At 67.6% G+C, this 19,778-nt stretch overlaps 5 protein-coding genes across 5 annotated transcripts; 3 read left to right on the forward strand and 2 right to left on the reverse strand.

The window, feature by feature from the left end:
* The first annotated feature begins 305 nt into the window (after nucleotides 1-305).
* On the forward strand, nucleotides 306-2,616 carry LOC126635083 (histone-lysine N-methyltransferase EHMT2-like). Its single transcript, XM_050306019.1, has 5 exons — nucleotides 306-533; nucleotides 804-882; nucleotides 1,115-1,290; nucleotides 1,770-1,952; nucleotides 2,442-2,616. The coding sequence occupies exons 1-5, from the start codon at nucleotides 403-405 to the stop codon at nucleotides 2,614-2,616; spliced, it is 744 nt and encodes a 247-aa protein (XP_050161976.1). The 5' UTR covers nucleotides 306-402.
* A 638-nt stretch (nucleotides 2,617-3,254) lies between these two features.
* Nucleotides 3,255-7,871, reverse strand: PPT2 (palmitoyl-protein thioesterase 2; the record flags this gene model as incomplete). The annotated part of the gene is given in 10 exon segments (XM_050306004.1): nucleotides 3,255-3,399; nucleotides 4,287-4,342; nucleotides 4,434-4,472; nucleotides 4,475-4,516; nucleotides 4,587-4,670; nucleotides 4,880-4,915; nucleotides 4,918-4,986; nucleotides 5,292-5,387; nucleotides 5,876-6,029; nucleotides 7,668-7,871. Coding segments are annotated over 10 exon segments (924 nt in total), but the record flags the coding sequence as incomplete, so codon positions are not given.
* Nucleotides 7,872-8,517: 646 nt separating this feature from the next.
* Nucleotides 8,518-15,190, forward strand: LOC126635069 (carnitine O-acetyltransferase-like). Its single transcript, XM_050306005.1, is given in 15 exon segments — nucleotides 8,518-8,584; nucleotides 8,799-9,031; nucleotides 9,441-9,544; nucleotides 9,910-9,963; nucleotides 10,341-10,476; nucleotides 11,106-11,244; nucleotides 11,247-11,270; nucleotides 11,731-11,903; nucleotides 12,263-12,363; nucleotides 12,440-12,565; nucleotides 12,852-12,962; nucleotides 13,166-13,301; nucleotides 13,459-13,521; nucleotides 13,782-13,919; nucleotides 14,367-15,190. Coding segments are annotated over 15 exon segments (1,863 nt in total). The 3' UTR covers nucleotides 14,625-15,190.
* Nucleotides 15,191-15,226: 36 nt separating this feature from the next.
* Nucleotides 15,227-17,519, forward strand: PRRT1 (proline rich transmembrane protein 1). Its single transcript, XM_050306006.1, has 4 exons — nucleotides 15,227-15,247; nucleotides 15,635-15,994; nucleotides 16,409-16,633; nucleotides 16,719-17,519. Exons 1-4 carry the CDS (start codon nucleotides 15,227-15,229, stop codon nucleotides 16,893-16,895), a joined length of 783 nt encoding a protein of 260 aa, XP_050161963.1. The 3' UTR covers nucleotides 16,896-17,519.
* Nucleotides 17,520-17,800: 281 nt separating this feature from the next.
* Nucleotides 17,801-19,756, reverse strand: FKBPL (FKBP prolyl isomerase like). Its single transcript, XM_050306007.1, has 3 exons — nucleotides 19,674-19,756; nucleotides 18,306-19,467; nucleotides 17,801-18,064 (listed from the first exon to the last, which is right to left on the reverse strand). The coding sequence occupies exons 2-3, from the start codon at nucleotides 19,404-19,406 to the stop codon at nucleotides 17,801-17,803; spliced, it is 1,365 nt and encodes a 454-aa protein (XP_050161964.1). The 5' UTR covers nucleotides 19,407-19,467; nucleotides 19,674-19,756.
* Nucleotides 19,757-19,778: the final 22 nt, after the last annotated feature.

Here is a 19,778-nt window from a genome sequence, read left to right on the forward strand (position 1 = left end):
CCCAGCCCAGAACCTGCACCCCCAGAAACCCCCACCCCCAAAATCTGCACCCCAGAAACCCCCCACCCCGAAATCTGCACCCTCAAACCCCCCACCCCAAAATCTGCACCCTCAGAAACTCCCCAGCCCAGAACCTGCACCCCAGAAACCCCCACCCCGAAATCTGCACCCCTTAAAAACCCCACCCTGAAATCTGCACCCTCAGAACCCCCCCACCCTGATACCTGCAAATCCAGAAACCCCCACCCCAAAATCTGAGCCCCCATCCTTCCCCAACCTCGTCCCTCCCCCAAATCTTCACCCCTTAAATCTCCTCCCTGACATCCAAACTCCTCTGCTTTCATCCCAAAACCCTCTTCCTGTCATTTACCCCCCCCCAGCACCCTCAGGGATCCCCCAAAAATGAGGGGTGACCCCCCAAAAACCCCTTTTTCCCCCATTTTCAGGGTCCGGCTCCAGCTCTACCGCACGGCCAAGATGGGCTGGGGGGTCCGGGCGCTCCAGGCCATCCCCCCCGGCACCTTCATCTGCGAGTGAGGGACCCCCACACGGGGGGGGAGCTGGGAGGGGGTCTTGGGGTGCCCTGAGGGGGTTGGGGGGTCCCTGAGGGGTTTTGGGGTACCCGGGAGGGGATTTGGGGAGACCGGGGAGAGTTGGAGTCTGGGCGGTTTCTGTGGTGCCTGGGGGGTTTTTGGGGTCCTGGGAAGGTTTTGGGGTGCCTGGGAAGGTTTTGGGGTGCGTGGGAAGGTTTTTGGGGTCCCTGGGGGGGGTTTTGGGGTGCCCTCACCCCCCGTTCCCCCCAGGTACGTGGGGGAGCTGATCTCGGACGCCGAGGCCGACGTGAGGGAGGACGACTCGTACCTGTTCGACCTGGACAACAAGGTCTGGGGGCCCCAAAACCTCCTGGGGGGTCGAATAACTGGGGGACCCCAAAAACTCCTGGGGAACCCCAAATAATCTTGGGGGACCCCAAATAGCCCAGGGGGACCCAAATAATCCAGGGGAATGACCCCAGTGTGCACCCCGGGCGTCCCCCAGGACAGGGAGGTTTTTGGGGTCCCTGAGCCCGATTTTGGGGTCCCTAAGCCCAATTTTGGGGTCCCCACCCCCCCAGGACGGCGAGGTGTACTGCATCGACGCCCGTTACTACGGCAACGTGAGCCGGTTCATCAACCACCTGTGCGACCCCAACATCATCCCCGTGCGGGTGTTCATGTTACACCAGGACCTGCGCTTCCCCCGCATCGCCTTCTTCAGCTCCCGCCACATCCGCCCCGGGGAGGAGCTGGGGTGGGGCTGGGATGGGATTTGGGGGTCTGGGAGGGGATTTGGGGGATTTGGGGGTATTTGGGGTGATTTGGGGGTATTTGGGGGTGTTGGTGCCGCTCCCGCATCGCCTTCTTCAGCTCCCCGCCACATCCGCCCCGGGAGGAGCTGGGTGGGGCCGGGGATTTGGGGGTCTGGGAGGGGATTTGGGGGATTTGGGGGTATTTGGGTGATTTGGGGGTATTTGGGGTGTTGGTGCCGCTTCCCCGCATCGCCTTCTTCAGCTCCCGCCACATCCGCCCCGGGGAGGAGCTGGGGTGGGGCCGGGGGATTTCTGGGGGTTTCAGGGAGCTGGGGGCAGGTATGGGTGTTGGGGGCACTTGGGATTCCTGGGGGTGGAGGGGGCTGGGCAGTACTGGGATGTCTTGGCCGGGGGGTCTCAGAAGAGGTGGGGGGTTTGAGAGGGGGTAATTGGGGTGACCCCTCGTTGCCCCCTCCCCCAGGTTCGACTACGGGGACCGTTTTGGGACATCAAGAGCAAATACTTCCCGTGCCAGTGCGGCTCCGAGAAGTGCAAACACTCGGCCGAGGCCGGGGGCCGCAGGGACCCCCGAGCTGCTGCCCCCCTCCTGGCCCTGCCCCCGCCCTGAGAGACCCCCAGAGAGACCCCAAAACCACCCCCCAACGTAGGACCCCAAAATTCCTCCTCTATGTGTGTTGTCCCTCCATCCCTCCCACACCTGGGACCCCCTTCTGTGCCTCCCTCGTTGTCCCCCCCCATTAACACACCCTCCCAATTTTTTGGGACCGTCCGTTGAACCAATAAAGAGGCGGAGCTGGAAAAGGGGCGTGGCCAGTTTTTGGGGAGAGAGACCCCATTCCCCCAAGAGTTTCAGATGAGGGGGGAGGGGAATAAGTGCTTTATTGGCTGAAGCCCCCTGAACACCCCAGGTTCCCCCAAATCCAGGCCAGGGGAGTCCCTCCTGTGTCCCCCTTTTTGCCCCCCACTCCATTGGGGAGGAGGAGCCCCAAATCCCTGAGTCTGTGGGGAGGAGAGGGAGAGACCCCACAGTGGGGCCTCCCCACCCCCCTAATACTGACCCCCAGCCCCTCCCCAACCTCCCAAGGGCCCCCTGGGGCCCAAAAGTGCCCTGAAACCCCTCTACACCCCATAGGTGGGAGGTCTGCACCCCAGCCCCCATAATCCCAGCCCTGACCCCTCTAGAGCCCCCTATAGACCCCCACCAGCCCCCTATAGAGCCCCTAAATAACCCCACTCCCGACTCTGCCACGACCCTCGACCCCACCCCAACTCCTATGGAGCCCCAGAGAGCCCCCAGCCCCTCCTAACCCCTATAGAGCCCCCTTAGTGTTCTATAGAGACCCCCAGTCCCCTATAGAACCCCATAGCCCTCCTGACTCCTATAGACCTCCCCAGCTCCCCTAAACAACCCTGACACCTATAGAGCCCCCCCAGCTCCCTGTAGAGACCCCCCAGTTCCACCTGACCCCTATAGAGCCCCCCCAGCTCCCTATAGAGACCCCCAGTTCCACCTGACCCCTATAGAGCCCCCCCAGCTCCCTATAGAGACCCCCAGTTCCACCTGACCCCTATAGAGCCCCCCCAGCTCCCTATAGAGCCCCCCAGTTCCACCTGATCCCTATAGAGCCCCCCTAGCTCCCTATAGAGCCCCACAGCCCCCTACAGAGCCCCACAGCCCCACCTGACCCCGAGAACCCCCAACTCCCTATACAGACCCCATAGCCCCCTGACCTCTACAGAGCCCCCAGCCCCCTATAGAACCCCATAGTCCCCTGAGCCCTACAGACCCCCAGAGCCCCCCTAGGTGAGCCAGGGCCGGATGCAGCGCTCATACACAGCCCGGTGGGAGTGCCAGGCCGTGTGCGGGACCCCCGGCACGGCACAGCCCCCAGAGCCCCCTGACCCTATAAACCCCTCAGCCCCTCTAGAGCCCCCATGGAGCCTCCCTAGGTGAGCCAGGGCCGGATGCAGCGCTCATAGACAGCCCGGTGGGAGTGCCAGGCCGTGTGCGGGACCCCCGGCACGGCACAGCCCCCCAGAGCCCCCCGGCCCCAGAGCGTCTTCAGCCCGAACGTGTCCTGCTGGAACACCTTAGGGGAAATGAGGGTGAGGGACCCCCAGAGACCACCAGGGACACCCAGGGACCACCTGGGACCCCTGGGGACTCACAGGGACCACCTGGGACCACCAGAGACCACCAGGGACCACCAGGTACACACAGGGACCACCAGAGACCCTCAGGGACCACCAGGGACCACCTGGGACCCCCAGAGACCACCAGGGACACCCAGGGACCACCTGGGACCCCTGGGGACACACAGGGACCACCTGGGGACACCCAGAGAGGGACCCTGCGGAGGGACCACCAGGGACACCAAGGGACCACCAAGAGACCCTCAGGGACCACCAGGGACACCAGGGACCACCAGGGACACACAGAGAGGGACCCCCGGGGAGGGACCACCAGGGTCACACAGGGACCACCTGGGGACCCTCAGGAACCACCAGGGGACCCCTGGGGACTCACAGGGACCACCTGGGACCACCAGGGACTACCTGGGACACCCAGAGAGGGACCCCTGCGGAGGGACCACCAGGGACACCAAGGGACCACCAGAGACCCCCAGTGACCCCGGGGAGGAACCACCAGTGACGGGGACCTGGGACCTTCAGAGACCCCCAAACGAGGGGAACCAGGGACCCCCCCGAGACCCCCAAATTGGGGAACCCTGGCCCTCCCAAGGACCCCCGAGCAGGGGGTGGGGGGGCTGACTTTGGGACCCCCACCACCCTCAAATGAGGAGACCACCCCGATCCCTCCACCCCAGTGCTGCCCCCCGAAGGGTGCTCCTCCAACCCCTCCCCGGTTCTGCCCCCTAAGGGTCCCCTGTGCCCCCTACCCCCAAAACTGCCCCTCGGGGTCTCCCTGTGCCCCCTACCCCCAAAACTGCCCCCGGGGTCTCCCGTGCCCCCTCACCGGCTGCGCCTCCATGTCCCGCACGGTCTCGTTGGCGTGCGTAGAACCCGAAAAGGCTTCGGGGGGACAAAGGGGGAATTAGTTTGGGGGCAGCCCAGAGGTCTGAGCCCCCTTGGGGCAGCGGTAGGGGGTGTTTTGGGGTCCCACCTGGACTGCCAGGGGTGATGACGCTGTCGTCGGGACCCCGATCAGCACCAGGCGCTCGATGCGCAGCAGGTTCCGCTTCCAGTCTGGGGGAGGGGGATTTTGGGGGTCAGGGAGGTCAGGGGTCTCTGGGGGTCTCTGGGGCGGGGGTCTCACCAGAAGCGTTGGGGTGCAGCCTCTCGTCGTTGAGCAGCGCCAGGAAGTCGCTGTTGTTCAGGTACAGCTCACGGTGGTGAGGGTCTGGTTTGGGGGAGGGGAAGAAATGGGGGAGGTCAGACCCTGGGACACCCCCTGGGGTCACCCCCACCCCAGAGCTGGGGCAGGGGGGTTGTCCCCTGGTGCTGGTTGGGGGCAGGGGTCTTGGGGAATTTGGGGGGTGGAAGGTTTAGGGTTTCTGGGGGAGGATTGTGGGATGCTGGAGGGGATGGGGGCGGTTTTGGGGTGCCAACCATTCCAGTAGTTGCAGATGGAGACCCCCTGGCCCAGGGGGTGTAGCAGAGCCGGTACAGGTTGGATTTCATGTGCCGAGGGAAAAGCCACTTCAGGTAGTCGGTGTCTGTGCCCCAAAACTGTCAGGGACCCCCAAAACCAAGAGGGACCCCCAAACCCCACCCTGAAACACCCAGAAACCCCCAACCCACTCAACCCCCTGGACCCTCAGGCACCCCCAGCACCCCCAACACCCCTCAAAATGTGCAGAGAGCCTCCCCTCCCCCAAACCTCCCTAAAACCCACCAACCCCCGGGGACCCCAAAACCTCAAGTGCCCCCTAAAAGCCTCCCCTCCCCTCCATGGACCCAGCCCGGCCCGGCACGTCCCGAAGCCCCCAAAGCCCCTCAGGAGCCCCCAAAGCCCCCTCACCCCCGTACTGCCCCATCTGCGGGGCCGCCAGGGAGATGAAGCTGCGCACGTTGTGGTCGGGGGTCGTGGCCAGCAGGGCCCGGCAGATGAGACCCCCTGGGGGTGGGGGTGTCAGGGGACCCTGACAGCCAGGGAGACCCCAACAGCCAGGGAGCCCCCTGCCAGGGCCCGGGAGCCCCTGAGGGACCCAGGACCCCCACCCGTTAACCCAGGGGACCCTCTCCCACCCACGGGTCTGGGAACCATTGCCCCCCCTTGGACTTGGGACCCCCACCCATGGACTTGGGACCCCCACCCATGGACTTGGGACCCCCACCAACCCCCACAGCCCCAGGGGTCCCAACCCTCCTGGATTCCAACAGAAGGGCCCCCACCCCACCCCCAATCAATGATGGGGACCCAGGACCCCCAAACCTGGCGGCCCCGGACCCCCACCCCAGGGTGCCCTCCTGGTCCTGGGGATCCCATCCCCACCCCAGGGTGTGTCCCCCGGGGTCCCATCCCCCACCCCAGGGTGTCCCCCTCACCCCGGGGGTCCCATCCCCCACCCCAGGGTGTGTGCCCCCGGGGTCCCAGCCCCCCACCCTGGCTGTATCCCAGCAGGTGGACGCCGTGGGCGGCGTTGGCCATGATGGGGGCGAGGGCTCTCCGGAACCCCTCCACCTGCACCCACAGCGGCCGCAGCGACGCCCCCCGGTCGAACAGGTCCAGCACCGTCACCTCCGTCCCGGGTAGCGTCTGGGGGGTCCCGGAAGCCCAGCACCCCACCCACCCATCAGCAGTCACCCCATCGGCCCCAGCACTTCAGCCCACGCACAGGGGGTGGAGACCCTCAGATCACCCCCATCAGCCCCAATCACCCCCAGTCAGCCCCAGCACCCCCGGTCGAACACGTCCAGCACCGTCACCTCCGTCCCGGGGCGCGTCTGGGGGGGGTGGGAGACACCCCAAATCACCCCCAAATCACCCCAAATCACCCCCATCAGCCCCAGTCACCCGTCAGCCCCAGCACCCAGGTCGAACACTCCAGCACCGTCACCTCCGTGCTGGGCAAAGGTCGTCTGGGGAGTGGGAGACACCCAAATCAGCCCCAAATCACCCCCACCAGCCCCAGTCACCCCCAGCATCCCCAGTCACTCCCAGTCAGCCCCAGCACCCCCGGTCCAACAGGTCCAGCACCGTCACCTCCGTCCGGGTGCGCTCTGGGGGACACAGGGGGTGGGAGACCCTCAAATCACCCCCATCAGCCCCAATCACCCCCAGTCAGCCCCAGCACCCCCAGTCGAACAGGTCCAGCACCGTCACCTCCGTCCCGGGGTGCGTCTGGGGGGGGTGGGAGACACCCCCAAATCAGCCCCAAATCACCCCCACCAGCCCCAGTCAGCCCCAGCACCCCCGGTCAAACAGGTCCAGCACCGTCACCTCCGTCCCGGGGTGCGTCTGGGGGGGGTGGGAGACACCCCCAAATCACCCCCATCAGCCCCAGTCACCCCCAGTCACCCCAGTCACCCCAATCAGTCCCAGTCAACCCCAGGACCCCCAGTCACCCCCAGTACCCCAATCAATCACCCCCAGTCACCCCAGTCATCCCCAGTCACCCCAATCACCCCCACTCAACCCCATCAGCTCCAGGACTCCCAGTCACCCCCAATCACCCCAATCAATCAACCCCAGTCAGCCCCAGCACCCCCGGTCCAACAGGTCCAGCACCGTCACCTCCGTCCCGGGGTGCGTCTGGGGGACAGAGTGGGTGGGAGACCCCCACATCACCCAAATCACCCCAAATCACCCCCCATCAGCCCCAGCACCCCCGGTCCAACAGGTCCAGCACCGTCACCTCCGTCCCGGGGTGCGTCTGGGGGGGGACAGAGTGGGGTGGGAGACCCCCCCCAAATCACCCCCATCAGCCCCAGTCACCCCCAGCATCCCCAATCAGTCACCCCCAGCATCCCCCATCAGTCCCAGTCACCCCAGTCAGCCCCAGCACCCCCGGTCCAACAGGTCCAGCACCGTCACCTCCGTCCCGGGGTGCGTCTGGGGGGGACACGCGGGGGGTGTCAAGGCACGGGGGGTGTCAAGGCACGGGGGTGGGTGCCCCCCCCAAGCACCCGGGCAGGGTCCCAGCGGGGAATGAAGCAGAGAGGGGGGTCCAGGTGGGATAAGGGGGGGTCCAGGGGGTCCTGCGGGGGGTCCCAGGTACTCGGAGGAGCCCCCCCTGTCCTCAGCACCCAGGCAAGGTCACGCGGGGGCATTTGGGGGTGATTTGAGGACACCCAGGGGGGTGAAGGGTGAAGAAGAGGGGAGGGGGGACACCCAGGGCTGGGGGGGTGATGAAGGGGGATCAGGGGGTCCCCACCTTCCGGGGAGGGTCGTTACCTCGTTGATGAAGGCGCGGAGGTGTCGGAAGTCGCTGGGGCTGTCGAAGAGCCCGTGCACGATGACCACGGGCCGGAACGACCCCCGCGACCCCCCACGAGGAGGAGGAGGAGGGGGGGGCCAGGAGCGACCCCCACCCCTCCCACCCGCGCCCCTCGTTCCGCCGCTCCGGGCGCATCTGTGGGGAGGGGGACACACGGCGGATCAGGGGAGACCCCTCCCCACTCCTCCAACTCCACCGCTCCCCGGGTGGTCCCCAACCTTCCCCTCCCCCACCAGGACCCGTGTTTACCTCTCGCTTCCCTCCCCACCCCTACGTCAGTTCCGGCGTGGGGAGGTTGGGGAGGGGTCTCCGAGTCCTGTGCCCCTCCCCCCCCAAATCCCACCCCCTAAGTGGGAGACCTCCCCCTTCAACCAGCCCCGGGGCGTGGGGGGATGGGCTGGGGAGGGGGTCTCCCCACGTGTGTCCCCCTCCCACCGCCCCGTTACCTTCGAGGGACCCCACGAGCGGCTCCTCCCTCACTCCCCTCCCCACCCCCAAAACCCGCGCGGCCAATCAGAGACCGGGGAGGGGCGTGGGAACGGAGGGGAGGGGCGTGGGAACCTCGTGGGGTTGGGTGGGAGGGGTCTGAGGGGGTGTGCCGTGGAGAAGGGGGTGGGGTCGGCGATGGGGCGCTCGCTGTGGGTCTGGGGGCGCTGGCGGCCCCCGGCCAAGGAGCCCCCGAGGTGAAGCCACGCGTGGGGTGGGGAGGGGCGCGTGGGGAGGGGGAGGGGGCAGCGCTCGTGCGGGGCGGCACGTCCGCGTTTTGGAGGGGAGGGTGGGATCGGTGCACGTGGAGGGGGATCCGCGATGTTTTGGGAGTATCACAGCCCCCTCCTAAAATCACCCGTGGGGGTCTCCATCACTCGGGGGGGCGGTTAAGGGGTCTGGGGGCTCTCAGCGGGGTCCTGGGGAGGTTGGTGGAGGGTCCGCGGTTTAAGGGCTCGGGGGGCGGGATCCAGGGGGTCCCGGGGGTCTTCCTGGTGGGGTGATGCAGGGTCTTAGGGGTCCTGGGGGGGTGATGTGGGGGTCCCTGCCATCCGAGATGGGGGGTCCTGGGGGTCCCGTGTTTATTTTGGGGGGATTTTCAGCGCTTTTCCCCTCTCCCCCCCAGGGGTTCCCGGGGGGTGGGGGCCGGACCCCCCCTCTGCCCGCGCTGGGGGTGACGCTGGGGCGGCTCTGGGGGGCTCTCGAGGCTCTGGTGACCCCCGGCGAGCGGGACCGGACCCGGCGGCTCGTGCAGGATTTTGGGGCCCCCGGGGGGGCCGGACCCCGCCTGCAGGAGCGGCTGCGAGCGAAGCCCCCCGGCCCCCCCCGCCTGCCCGTGCGTCACAGCCCGGGGGGGCGCAGGGGACAAAGTTGGGGAGGGGTCTGGGGGGGTTTAATGGGGGGCTTATGGGGGGTTAATGGGGAATTTCTGGGAGGGGGGTTGATGAGGGATTTCTGGGGGGGGTTCCTGGTGTGGTTTTGGGGGATTCCCGGGGGGGATTTGATGGGGGGTCCTGCAGGAGCTCCTGGGGGGTTTGATGGGGGGTCCCGGGGGGGGTTCCTGAGGAGTCTCGGGGGTTTTTGGGTGGGATTGGCGAGGGGGTGGTCCAAGGGTTGTTTGGGGAGTTTGATGGGGGTGGTCTTGGGTCCCCTGGGGGGGTGTCCCGGGTTTTTTGGGGTGTCCCGGGTCTTGGAGGTTGTCCCGGATTTTCGGGGGGGTTACACCATTTTGGGGTGTGGGGCAGGAGTGGCCCTGGGGCTCCAGCGAGCGGCTGCCGCTGCCAGTCCACACCAGTGCGGGACTGGTGCTGCCCCAGCAGGACTGGGACGACTGGAGGGGGCAGCTCTGGTGAGTGGGGGGCACTGGGAGGGCACTGGGAGGGACTGGGAGGCACTGGAGTGAATTGGGAGGGACTTGGGGGGGACTGGGAGAGGGGTTTGGAGGGCCCTGGAAAGACACTGGGAGGCACTGGAATGACTGGTGTCATCAACCCCTGTCAGTGGTGTCGCTGGTATCATTGGTCCCACTGGTGTCACTGGTCCCACTGGTGTCACTGGTGTCCCTGGTCCCTCTTACTGGTCCCACTGGTGTCCCAGTATCTCATGGGTCACTGGTGTCACTGGTGTCCCAGTATCTCAGGGGTCACTGGTCCCTGTCCCTGTCCCTGGTCCCAGTGGTGTCACTGGTGTCACTGGTCCCTGTCCCTGTCCCAGGTTCGCCGCCCGGCTCATCGCGGGGGTCCTGGACTACCGGGAGCAGCTGCAGCGGTGGGTCCTGAGGGGGCTCTGGGGGTCCCTGGGCAGCTCTGGGGCTCTCGGGGGGTTCCTGGGGGTCTCAGGGGGGTTCCTGAGGGTGATGCTGTGTATGGTGACGCCCCCCAAGGCGGGACCCTCCCGAGCCGTGGGTGCAGGCGGCCTTTGGGGGGTGTCTCTGGGGGTCTCAGGGGGGTGTCAGGGTGGTCTCTGGGGGTCTCTGGGGGTCTCAGGGGGTGACAGTGGGTGTTCTGACCCCCCCCCAGGCGGGATCCCCCCGAGCCGTGGGTGCAGGCGGCGTTTGGGGGGTGTCTCTGGGGGTCTCAGAGGGGTGTCAGGGTGGTCTCTGGGGGTCTCAGGGGGTGACAGTGGGTGTCCTGACCCCCCCCAAGGCGGGACCCCCCCGAGCCGTGGGTGCAGGCGGCGTTTGGGGGGTGTCGGGTGCCGGGGCCCCGGCGGGATGAGGTGCTGAGGCTCCCCCCGGGGGCGCAGCCCCCCCAGTTCGTCACCGTCAGCAGGAACGGGCAGGTACGGGGGGGCTTTGGGGGGCTTTTGGGGTGGGGGTCAGGGAGGGGGTTAGGGGCTGTCTCACTATGTTTTGGGGGCGTGTCCCGTGGGGGGTCCCATCTTAGTTTGGGGGTGGTTGTCCCTAATTTGCGGGGGTGTCTGTCCCAGGGGGCTCATTGCTCATTTGTTAGGGGGATGTTCTTGGGAGGGGTCTCACCCTATTTTGGGGGGGGGTCACTCCTCATTTTGGGGGGCGAGGGTGTCCCGTGGGGAGGGGGTCCCATCCTATTTTGGGGGGGTTGTCCTTCATTTTAGGGGGTCTGTTTCATGGGGGGGTCCCACCGTATTCTGGGGGGGGTCCCACCCTATTTTGGGGGGTGTCTGTCCCATGGCAGGGGATCCCACTTTATTTTGAGGGGGGTCATTCTCCATTTTGGGGAGTGGGGTGTTCTTGGAGGGGGTCCTGCTCTATTTTTGGGGTATGTCTGTCTCATAGGGGGGTCACTCCCCATTTTGGGGGTGTCTGTCGCACGAGGGGGTCACTCCCCATTCTGGGGGGTCACTCCCCATTTTGGGGTCTGTCTGTTCCTCGAGGGGTCACTCCCCATTCCGGGGGGGTCCCTCCCCATCTTTGGGGCGTGCCCCCCCAGTTTTTCCAGCTGCAGGTGTGCGGGGACTCGGGCAGCCCCTGGGGTCCTGGCGCTGGCGGCGGCCCTGGGGGCTGCGGGCGCGGGCGGGGGCGGGGGGCCTCCGTGGGGCTCCTGACGGGGCAGCACCGGCGGGTCTGGGGCGCGTCCACGGCCGCATGATGAGGGGTGAGGGGCTGGGGAGGCTGAGGGGAGGGGCCAAGGGTGAGGTTAGGGAGGCTAATGGAGGGAGGAGCTGGCAGAGGAGCTTTGGGGTGGGTGGGGATTCTGGGGTGGGTGGGGATTTGGGGGTGAGACATTTTGGGGTGAGGGACTTTCGGGGGTTCCAGTGTGGGCGTGGGTTTGACAGTGGTTTTGGGGCGGAGGTCCCAGTGTTGGGGTGATTTTGGGGGTGGCTCGGGGGCTCAAAGGGGAGGGGCTTAATTTGGGGGGCGTGGCTTCCAATTTTAGGAGGCTTTTGGGGTCATCTCGAGGGGAGCTTCCTTTTTTGGGGGGTGAAAGCGGTGGGGTTTCCTCATTTTGGGGTGGGCGTGGCCTCCAATTTTCAGGGGGTGCGTGAGGGGAATCCGAGGGGGGCGTGGCTTGTTAGCAGAGTGGGCGTGTCCCGCTGAAGCCCCGCCCCCCGCAGACCGGCTGAGCCGCGACTCCATTGGGCGGATCCAGCGCAGCCTCCTCGTGCTGAGCCTCGATTCGCCCGTGCTGAGCGGGGGGCGTGGCCAGGGGGGCGTGGCCGCCCAGGTCCTGCACGGGGGCGGGGCCGGCGCCAACAGCGCCAACCGCTGGTTCGACAAGACCCTGCAGGTGGGCGGGGCCTCGGCCAGACGGGGAGGGGCTTTGGGGATTATGGGGCGTGGCTTGGCCCAGTGTCCAAAGTGGGCGTGGCCTGCGGTTTTCGGGCTGGATTTTCGAGGGTTTTTGGGCTGTCCCGGGGGTGGGGACTCCCTGTTCCTCTGTGTCAGGTTTTGGGGGAGTGTTTTGGGGTGGAAATGCTGTTTTGGGGCTGGAGATCCTGTTTTGGGGTGGAAGTCCTGTTTTGGGGCTTGAAAGGGCGCGGCTTCCTCTTTTAGGGGATGGAACCCGTTTTGGGGGGGATCCTGTGTGGGGGGTTAATGGGAGGGTGTCCCTGATCTTGACCTGCCCCCCCTGCCCCCCAAACCCAGCTGGTGGTGGGTCAGGACGGGACCTGTGGCGCCGTCTTCGACCCGGCCGTGATCGACGGCCCCGCCGTGGCCGAGCTGCTCGACCACGCCCTGGAGCACAGGTGAGGGTGGGCAGGGCGTGGCCCGAGGCCTGGACAGGTGAGAGGACACCTGGCTAAAGTGGCCCCTCCCCATCAGCCGCCGCCCTCAGCCTGACCCCGCCCCTGTGACGTCACTGCCCGTGCCCCGCCCGCAGCGGCTCCGCTTCAGCATCGACCCCGAAATCGGCCCCGAACTGGAGAGGGCCAAGAGACACCTGGACAGGTGGGGCAGGGAGGGGGGCACAGAGGGGTCGGGGGGAGCCGAGGGTGGGTTTTAAGGGAAGGGAGCCAAGAGTCGGGGGGAGGGTTGTTGGGGGTTTGAGGGTGTTTCTGGTGGATCTGGGGGGATCCTGGGGAGGTCACGGAGGCCGGGGATTCTCAGGGATCTTGGGGGTTCTCAGGGGGTTCTCTGCATTCCAGGGTGGGAGGAGCAGTGTCAGAGGTGGGGGCAGGGTGAGGGAGAGGAGCCAGGTGTGACACCCCCCCTTCCCTTGCTGCCTCTCCCCCAGCCTGGCGGCCGATGTGGACGTTCACACCTTCGCCCACGAGGGCTTCGGGGCAGGGGCGGGGCCAAGGCCGGAGGCGCTCGTGCAGGTGGCCCTGCAGGTGGCCTTTTACAGGTAAGGGGGGTGGGGGACACACCTGTGGGCAGGTGAGCTCACCTGGGGCCTTCCACAGGTACAGATGTGTGTGTATGACACACCTGTGCCCAGGTGAGCTCACCTGTGTTTGTGACCCACCTGTGCCCAGGTGAGCTCACCTGTGTGTGTGTGACACACCTGTGCCCAGGTGAGCTCACCTGTGCCCCCCCTGCCCCTCACAGGGCTCATGGCTACCTGTGTGCCACCTGCGAGCCCACGTCCCTGCGGGGGGTCCTACCTGGCTGCACCGACCTCCTGCGCCCACCTGGGCCCCCCTGCCTGGCCCTGGCCCGCGCCCTCGACGACCCCGACGTGCAGGTGGGCAGGGCCTCGGGGTAATGGGGGGGGCGGGGCTACCTGCCCAGGTGTGAGGGGGCGGTGCCTGCTGCCCAGGGTGTGGTTACCTGCCCGGGGCGTGGTTACCTGCCTGGGGCGGGGTTACCTGCCCAGGTAGGACAGGTGTGTTCCCCCCCAGCCCGAGCTGCAGATGGCGCTGCTGCGCGAGGCCGTCGAGGCCCAAAACAGCCGCACCCAGGAGGTGAGGGCGGGGCCGAGGTGGGGCTGGGTGGGCAGGGCCGAGGGGGTGGGGCTGTGGGGCTGGGACAGGGGTGGGAGGGGTCCAGGTGTGGTGCCCAGGTGTGTGTTGGGGGGGTAGGAGCAGGCTGAGCTGAGGGCATACCAAGATGGGCGTGTTGTGGGCGCAGCCCAGGTGTGGGGTGGCAGGACTGGGGAGGCGGCGCACATGGAGGTGGGTGTGGCCCAGGTGTGCCAGGCCCCGCCCTCTCCCCCTCCCGGCAGGTGCTGGCGGGGCGGGGCCCGGAGCGTCACCTGCAGGGGCTGCGCCAGGCGGCCCTGGCGGCCGGGGAGCCCCTCCCCGAAATCTTCCTGGACCCCGCCTACACCCAGGCCACCCACTTCCGCCTCTGCACCCTCCAGGTACCCCCCAGGACCCCCAAACTGTCCCCCTGGGACCCCCTGATTGGCCATTTGGGACCCCTAAAAATTCCTGTGCCACCCCCAGTTCCCCATCTGGGACCCCTCAAAACCCCTGGGACCCCTCAAAGCCCCTTGGGACCCCCCAGTTGCCTCCTGGGACCCCCAAAATTTGCCCTGTCACCCCCAGTTCCCCATCTGGGACCCCTCAAATTGCCCCCAGAACCCCCCTCAGTTCTTCCCCAGGGACCCTCCCCATTGGTGGGGGTGTTTGGAGGGGTCTCAGGTACCATTTTGGGGGGGGGGGTTGGGGCTGTTTGTGGGCAGGGGGACACGTTTTGGGGGAGCAGGTTTGGACTTCTGAGGGAGGGGGGAGGAGACAGGGATCAATTTGGGGGGAGGTCTGGCTCATTTTGGGGTACAACCCCCCCTTTTTGCCCCCCTCCCCAGGTGCGCTCCCGTGAGGGCTGCTGGCTGCTGCGGGGGCCGCTGGTGCCCGACGGGTACGGGGTGGGCGTGGGCCATGTGGCCCCCCCAGACCACCCCCCCAAGGACCCTCGGGACCCCCCGGGGGCTTTTGGGGGTCTGCGCGTGGCCGTCACCGCCTTCTCCTGCTGCCACGAGACCGAGGCCGCCCGCCTGGGGGCCGCCATCCGGGGGGTCTTCGACAGCCTCGGGGGGCTCCTGCGCCGCCACGGCCCCCCCTGAGCTTCCCCCGCCCCCCTGACCTTTGACCTTGCTCATGCCCCTTCTCCCAGGGGGGCTTCACCTTCCACCACAGCCCCCAACAACCCCCCCCCGACACCCCCTTCCCACCAGCACCACAGGACCAGCCCCTGGGGCCGATTTTTAGGCATAAAAACCTTTGTTTTGGGTCACTGGAAATGTCAATAAAATCCTTGGTGTCAGGGACTCCAGGCCAGGGGATCCAGGCTGGGATTTGGGGGTTGGTTCTGGTTCAGAATTCAGGGGATTCGGGCCAGGATTTTGGGGTCAGTGCGGATCCCGATCCGGGGGATCCAGGCCGGGATTTGGGGGTCCCGATCCAGGGGAATCCAGGCCATGTTTTTTGGGGGGATCTTGGTCCCGATCCGGGGGATCCAGGCCGGGATTTGGGGGTCCCGATCCAAGGGAATCCAGGCCGTGTTTTTCGGGGGTCCTGATCCTGATCCAGGGGAATCCAGGCCAGGATTTGGGGGTCCCGATCCGGGGAATCCAGGCCGTGTTTTTCGGGGGTCCCGGTCCCGGTTCGGCCCGGCCATGGCGGCCGAAAAACCCGGTGCGGAGCCCGGGGGTCGCGGGGGACGGGGATGGGGGTCCGGGTCACGCGTGTTCGTGGGGAGGGGGCATGCTGCTGGCTCGGGGGTCCGGGGTGGGGGGTCCGGGAGGGGTCTGGGGGCGACACTGCTGGCTCGGGGAATGGGGGGCGGGGGAGGCGGGGATGGGGTCTGCACAGCCCCGGGACCCCCATCATCCCCCTCCCCACACCATGTGGGGCTAAAAATAGCTCCGGGGGCGGGGGGGAAGGGTGACCCAGAAACAGGTCCATGACTGGGGGCGGATTCGGGGTTGCTCGGGTGGTGTAGGGGGGTGATGGACGAGGGGTCGTGGGGTTTTTGGGGTGGCCTGTGGGGTCGCCGGGTGGGCTCTCTGGGTTTTGGGTTCGGGGGAAAGGTCCTGACGCCCCTTCTTTTCCTCCCCCCAACCCCTTTTCCCAGGAGTGCCAGACGGGGCTCCCACTCGTCGCCCCCTACGGCCCGCCGGCCCCCGGGCCCCGTGGGGGGCTTCTCCGGGGCAGCCACCCTGCCCCGGGGTTCGGGGCGGGGGCGGCCACGCTGCCGCGGGGGGTGGGGCGTTCGTCGCGGGGGCGGGGGCGGCCACGCTGCCCCGGGGCTGTCGGGGTCTCCGGGGTCTCCACGGAGGGGCCGCCCCCTCCCGCACGCGGCCACGCTGCCCCGGCCCCCACTCCCACGCGGCCGCCCCCCCAGCCCTACGGGGGCCCCCAGCCCTACGCGCCCCCCTTCGCCCTCCAGCTCCAGCCCTGCACGGCCTACGTGCCCGTGTACCCCGTGGGGCCCGTGAGTGGGGGCGTGGGGGGAAAAGAGGAGGGGAAGGGCCTGGGAGGGGAGGGGAGGGGCTGAAAAAGGAGGGAGGAGCAAAAGGGGAGGGACTAAAAGTGGGGGCTGAAAGGAGGAGCCAAAACGGGAGGGAGGGGCTGAGGAGGGAGGGAGGGACTGTAAGGAGGGACTAAAAGGCAAGGCTAAAGGGGAGGGGTGGATTGTGAGGGAGGGGCCGAAGAGGGAGGAGGGGCCAATAGGGGCGGAGCACTGGAGGGGTGGGGTCACAATAGGAGTGGGGCAAAGCAGAGGGGCGGGGTGTGAGATTTGGGGCGTGGCTTGTGGGAGAGAGTGTGGTCTCAGGGTGGGTGGGGGCACATGCTCATGGGGGTGTGCCCTGTGCTGGCCACACTCCTCACCCCCTCTTTCCCCCAGACCTTTGGGGAGCCCCCGGCCCGGCCCGGCCCCTGCCCGGTGGCGCTGCCATTGGGGGAGGAGGGGCGGCCTGGGGGGCGGGGCGACACTGGGACCGCCCTGGGCGTGGCGGGGGCGGGGCTGGAGGCGCGGAGGGCCCCCCACGACTACCTGCCCATCGCCGTCCTCACCACCCTCTGCTGCTTCTGGCCCACCGGCGTGGTCGCCATCGTCAAGGCCGTGCAGGTGAGGGGGGCGGGGTGGATAAAAGGGGGGGGCGTGGCAGGTTGGTGACCCCCCTCCCAGGTGACGGTGAGCCCCCCATCCCCAGGTGCGCACGGCGGTGGCGCGGGGGGACATCGTGTCGGCCGAGATCGCCTCGCGGGAGGCGCGCAACTTCTCCTTCATCAGCCTGGCCGTCGGCATCGCCGCCATCGTGCTCTGCACCATCCTCACCGTCGTCATCATCATCGCCGCCCAGCACCACGACAACGACTGGGAGCCCTGAGACGGCGCCAAAAAGCTACCACCGCCACCTCCCCGAGGCGTTGCCGTGGCGACGCTCAGCATCCCCGAGGAGGAGGAGGAGGAGGAGGCGGCGTCGCCACGGAGACGCCGCGGCGGTTTTGGGGACCTGGAGAGCATCGGCGGCGTTGCTGTGGCAACGGTGCTGGCAGTGCCTCAACACCCACACACCCACCCCTTTTCCTGCCAGAAACGCACCGGCATCCCACAGCAGCCGTTGCCATGGCAACACCTAGCACACCACGGTAACCCATGGTGATCTCCAGACTCCCATAGCAACCGTTGTCATGGTAACTGTCTCATAGTAAGCAGGGCAGCGTTGCCATGGCAATGCCTGGTATCCCATAGCAACTGTTCCCATGGCAATGGTGGGCCTCCCATGGCAACTGTCACCATGGCAACGTTGGCCTGTGAGCACCACTGGTACCTGGGAGTGTCAGCATTGCCATGGCAACAGTGCCTGACCCCGCCCCTAGGATGGGCCAGGTCACACCCACCTCATTTGCATGCCAAACCCCACCCCTCTTGCACACACCCCCTGCTATGCCCTGCCCCCTGTGACGCGTTTCCCTCGCTGACGGGTCAATAAATCTCTATATTGATACGGGGGGAGGGGCAGCGTAATTTGCTAATGAGGGGGCAGAGCCATGGGCGTGGCCATCATTAGAGGGGGCAGGACCCACGGGTGTCCATGGCAATGACATCCCCACCGACCCCCTCGACGACTCACTGCTCATCAGGACTCTTTATTGATGGAGCGGAGCTTAACTCAAGGCCACACCCCCAAATTACCATCTCATTTGCAAGAACATCCCTTGACTCCCAATGACCCAACAATCACTAACGATGCCTAACAACTCCCTCCATCACCAAACCCCCCCAGCAGCGTCAGGCGAAGAGCCTGCCGAGCCGGCGCGCCAGGCGGGCGTCCCTCTCCCGCGCCGCGCCCCGCACCCTGCGCAGCTCCCGGCGGGCGCCGGCGTGGCCGGGCTGCGCCCTCAGCACGTGGGCCAGGTCGGCCATGGCGGCCTCCAGGTCGGCCATGGCGGCGGCGGCCACGGCGCGGCGGAAGCGGGCCTCGAGGTGCTGCGGCCGCAGCGCCAGGGCCTTGCCGGCGTTGGCGGCGGCGGCGGCGGGCAGGCCCAGGCGCAGCTGGCACAGCGCCAGCCCGGCGTGCAGCTCGGCCCTGGCGCCCGCCGCCTGCGCCCGCCGGCGGGCGGGACCCCGCCGCCACCGCCGCCCGCAGCGCCAGCGCGTGCGCCCGCGCCGCCGCCGGCCACGCCGCCCCGCCGCCAGCAGCGCCGCCGCCCGCGACGCCCAGGCCTCCGCCAGCGCTCGACGGCGCCCGGGGCTCTCCCAGAAACGGGCGCCGGCGTGAAGCCCCCAGCCGCACTCCCAGCGCAGCCCCCGGCCCCGCGCGCCGCAGCCGCGCCCGCTCGCCCCGCGCCATCGACTCCAGCGCCGCGTCCAGCGCCGCCGCCCAGGCGCCCTCGCCCGTGCCCACCCGCACGCGGTGCCAGCGCCCCACGTTGGACGCCACACATGGCGGGCCCCACCCCGGTGGGACCCCGGTGGGGTGGGGAGGGGGGGTCAGGAGGACGCGGCACAGCGAGCCGGGACCCGGGCGGGACAAGCCCCGGCCACGCCGCACGATCTGCTTGGAGATGGCGCCGTCGGGGCTGTGCCACCATTGCTGCCCTTCCTCGTCATCCTCCTCCTCTTCCTCGTCATCATCGTCCTCCTCGTCCTCCCCGTCCAGCTCCTCAGGCCCCTCCCCCCACGCCTCAAGCCCCTCCCCCTCCGGAGCACGAAGCCACGCCTCCTCCAGCGACCAATCCCACTGGTCTCTCGTCCTGGTGGGCGGGGCAGCGAGGGCCCCAAGCTCATTGGAGGGCTCTGCCTGTTGCAGCGGCACCCCATTGGCTGGATCCGGCAGGGCTGCGTGCTGATTGGAGGGAGGGTTGGAGGAGGGGGAGCAGGCGCTGGATGGATCGCTGGGTTCTTCCCTCCCATTGGTTGTCGATGAGAGGGCACTGTTCTCATTGGCTGCAGCTCCAGGGGCTGCCTCCTTATTGGCTGGGTCATGTGCTGCTGCAATCTCATTGGCTGAGGCTTCATGTTCTGCATCCGCATTGGCTGGCTGCTGCGGCCCTTTGCCCTCATTGGTCAGGTCATGTGGCTCTTCCTCCTCATTGGCTGGGCCGTGCTGACCTCCTCTGTCCTCATTGGCCAAATCCCTCAGGGTTGACTGCTCATTGGATGAGCCAGAGCTCCCCTTCTCCTCATTGGACGAGCTCTGCAGAGGCGCATTCCCGTTGGATGCTGCGCCAGCCATCCCGAGTTCCTCATTGGCCGCACCCAGGCTCCCTCCATCCCTATTGGAGGAATCTCCAGCTGCTCTCTGCTCATTGGCGGCTGCTTCTAGCGCATCTCCACCCTCATTGGCTGCTTGCTGAACCGCCGATTCACCATTGGCTGGCTCCACCCCATCCATCTCTTCTTCAGCCAATCACGATCCTGGGAAACAGGGGGCGTGGCCAGATGGGGGACGTGACCTGACGCAGAAGGGGCGTGGCCTGACCCGTGATCGTAGCGCGCCCCCTGCCGGCAACCCCCCGGAGCGGCCTCTCCCCGCCCGTTGCGTCATTTCCGGCCCCGACCCCGCCAGGCCCAGGGGCGCCGGGCCGGGGTTGCCATGGCGACACCTCCTGCCTCCCTCTTTCCTTCCCTCCCTCCCGTGAGGGGGCGGGGCGGCTCCTACCGTCTCCGGTGGTGCCGGTGGTCCCGGAGGAGCGGGGGAAGGGGCGGATCGGAGGGGGTCCCTGTCCCCTTTCCAGCTCCGCCGTCGGGAGGCTCCGGGCGGGAG

Source organism: Myiozetetes cayanensis, unplaced genomic scaffold (assembly GCF_022539395.1).
Source record: "Myiozetetes cayanensis isolate MyiCay16 unplaced genomic scaffold, myiCay2020 scf106, whole genome shotgun sequence".
Taxonomy (NCBI): Eukaryota; Metazoa; Chordata; class Aves; order Passeriformes; family Tyrannidae; genus Myiozetetes; species Myiozetetes cayanensis.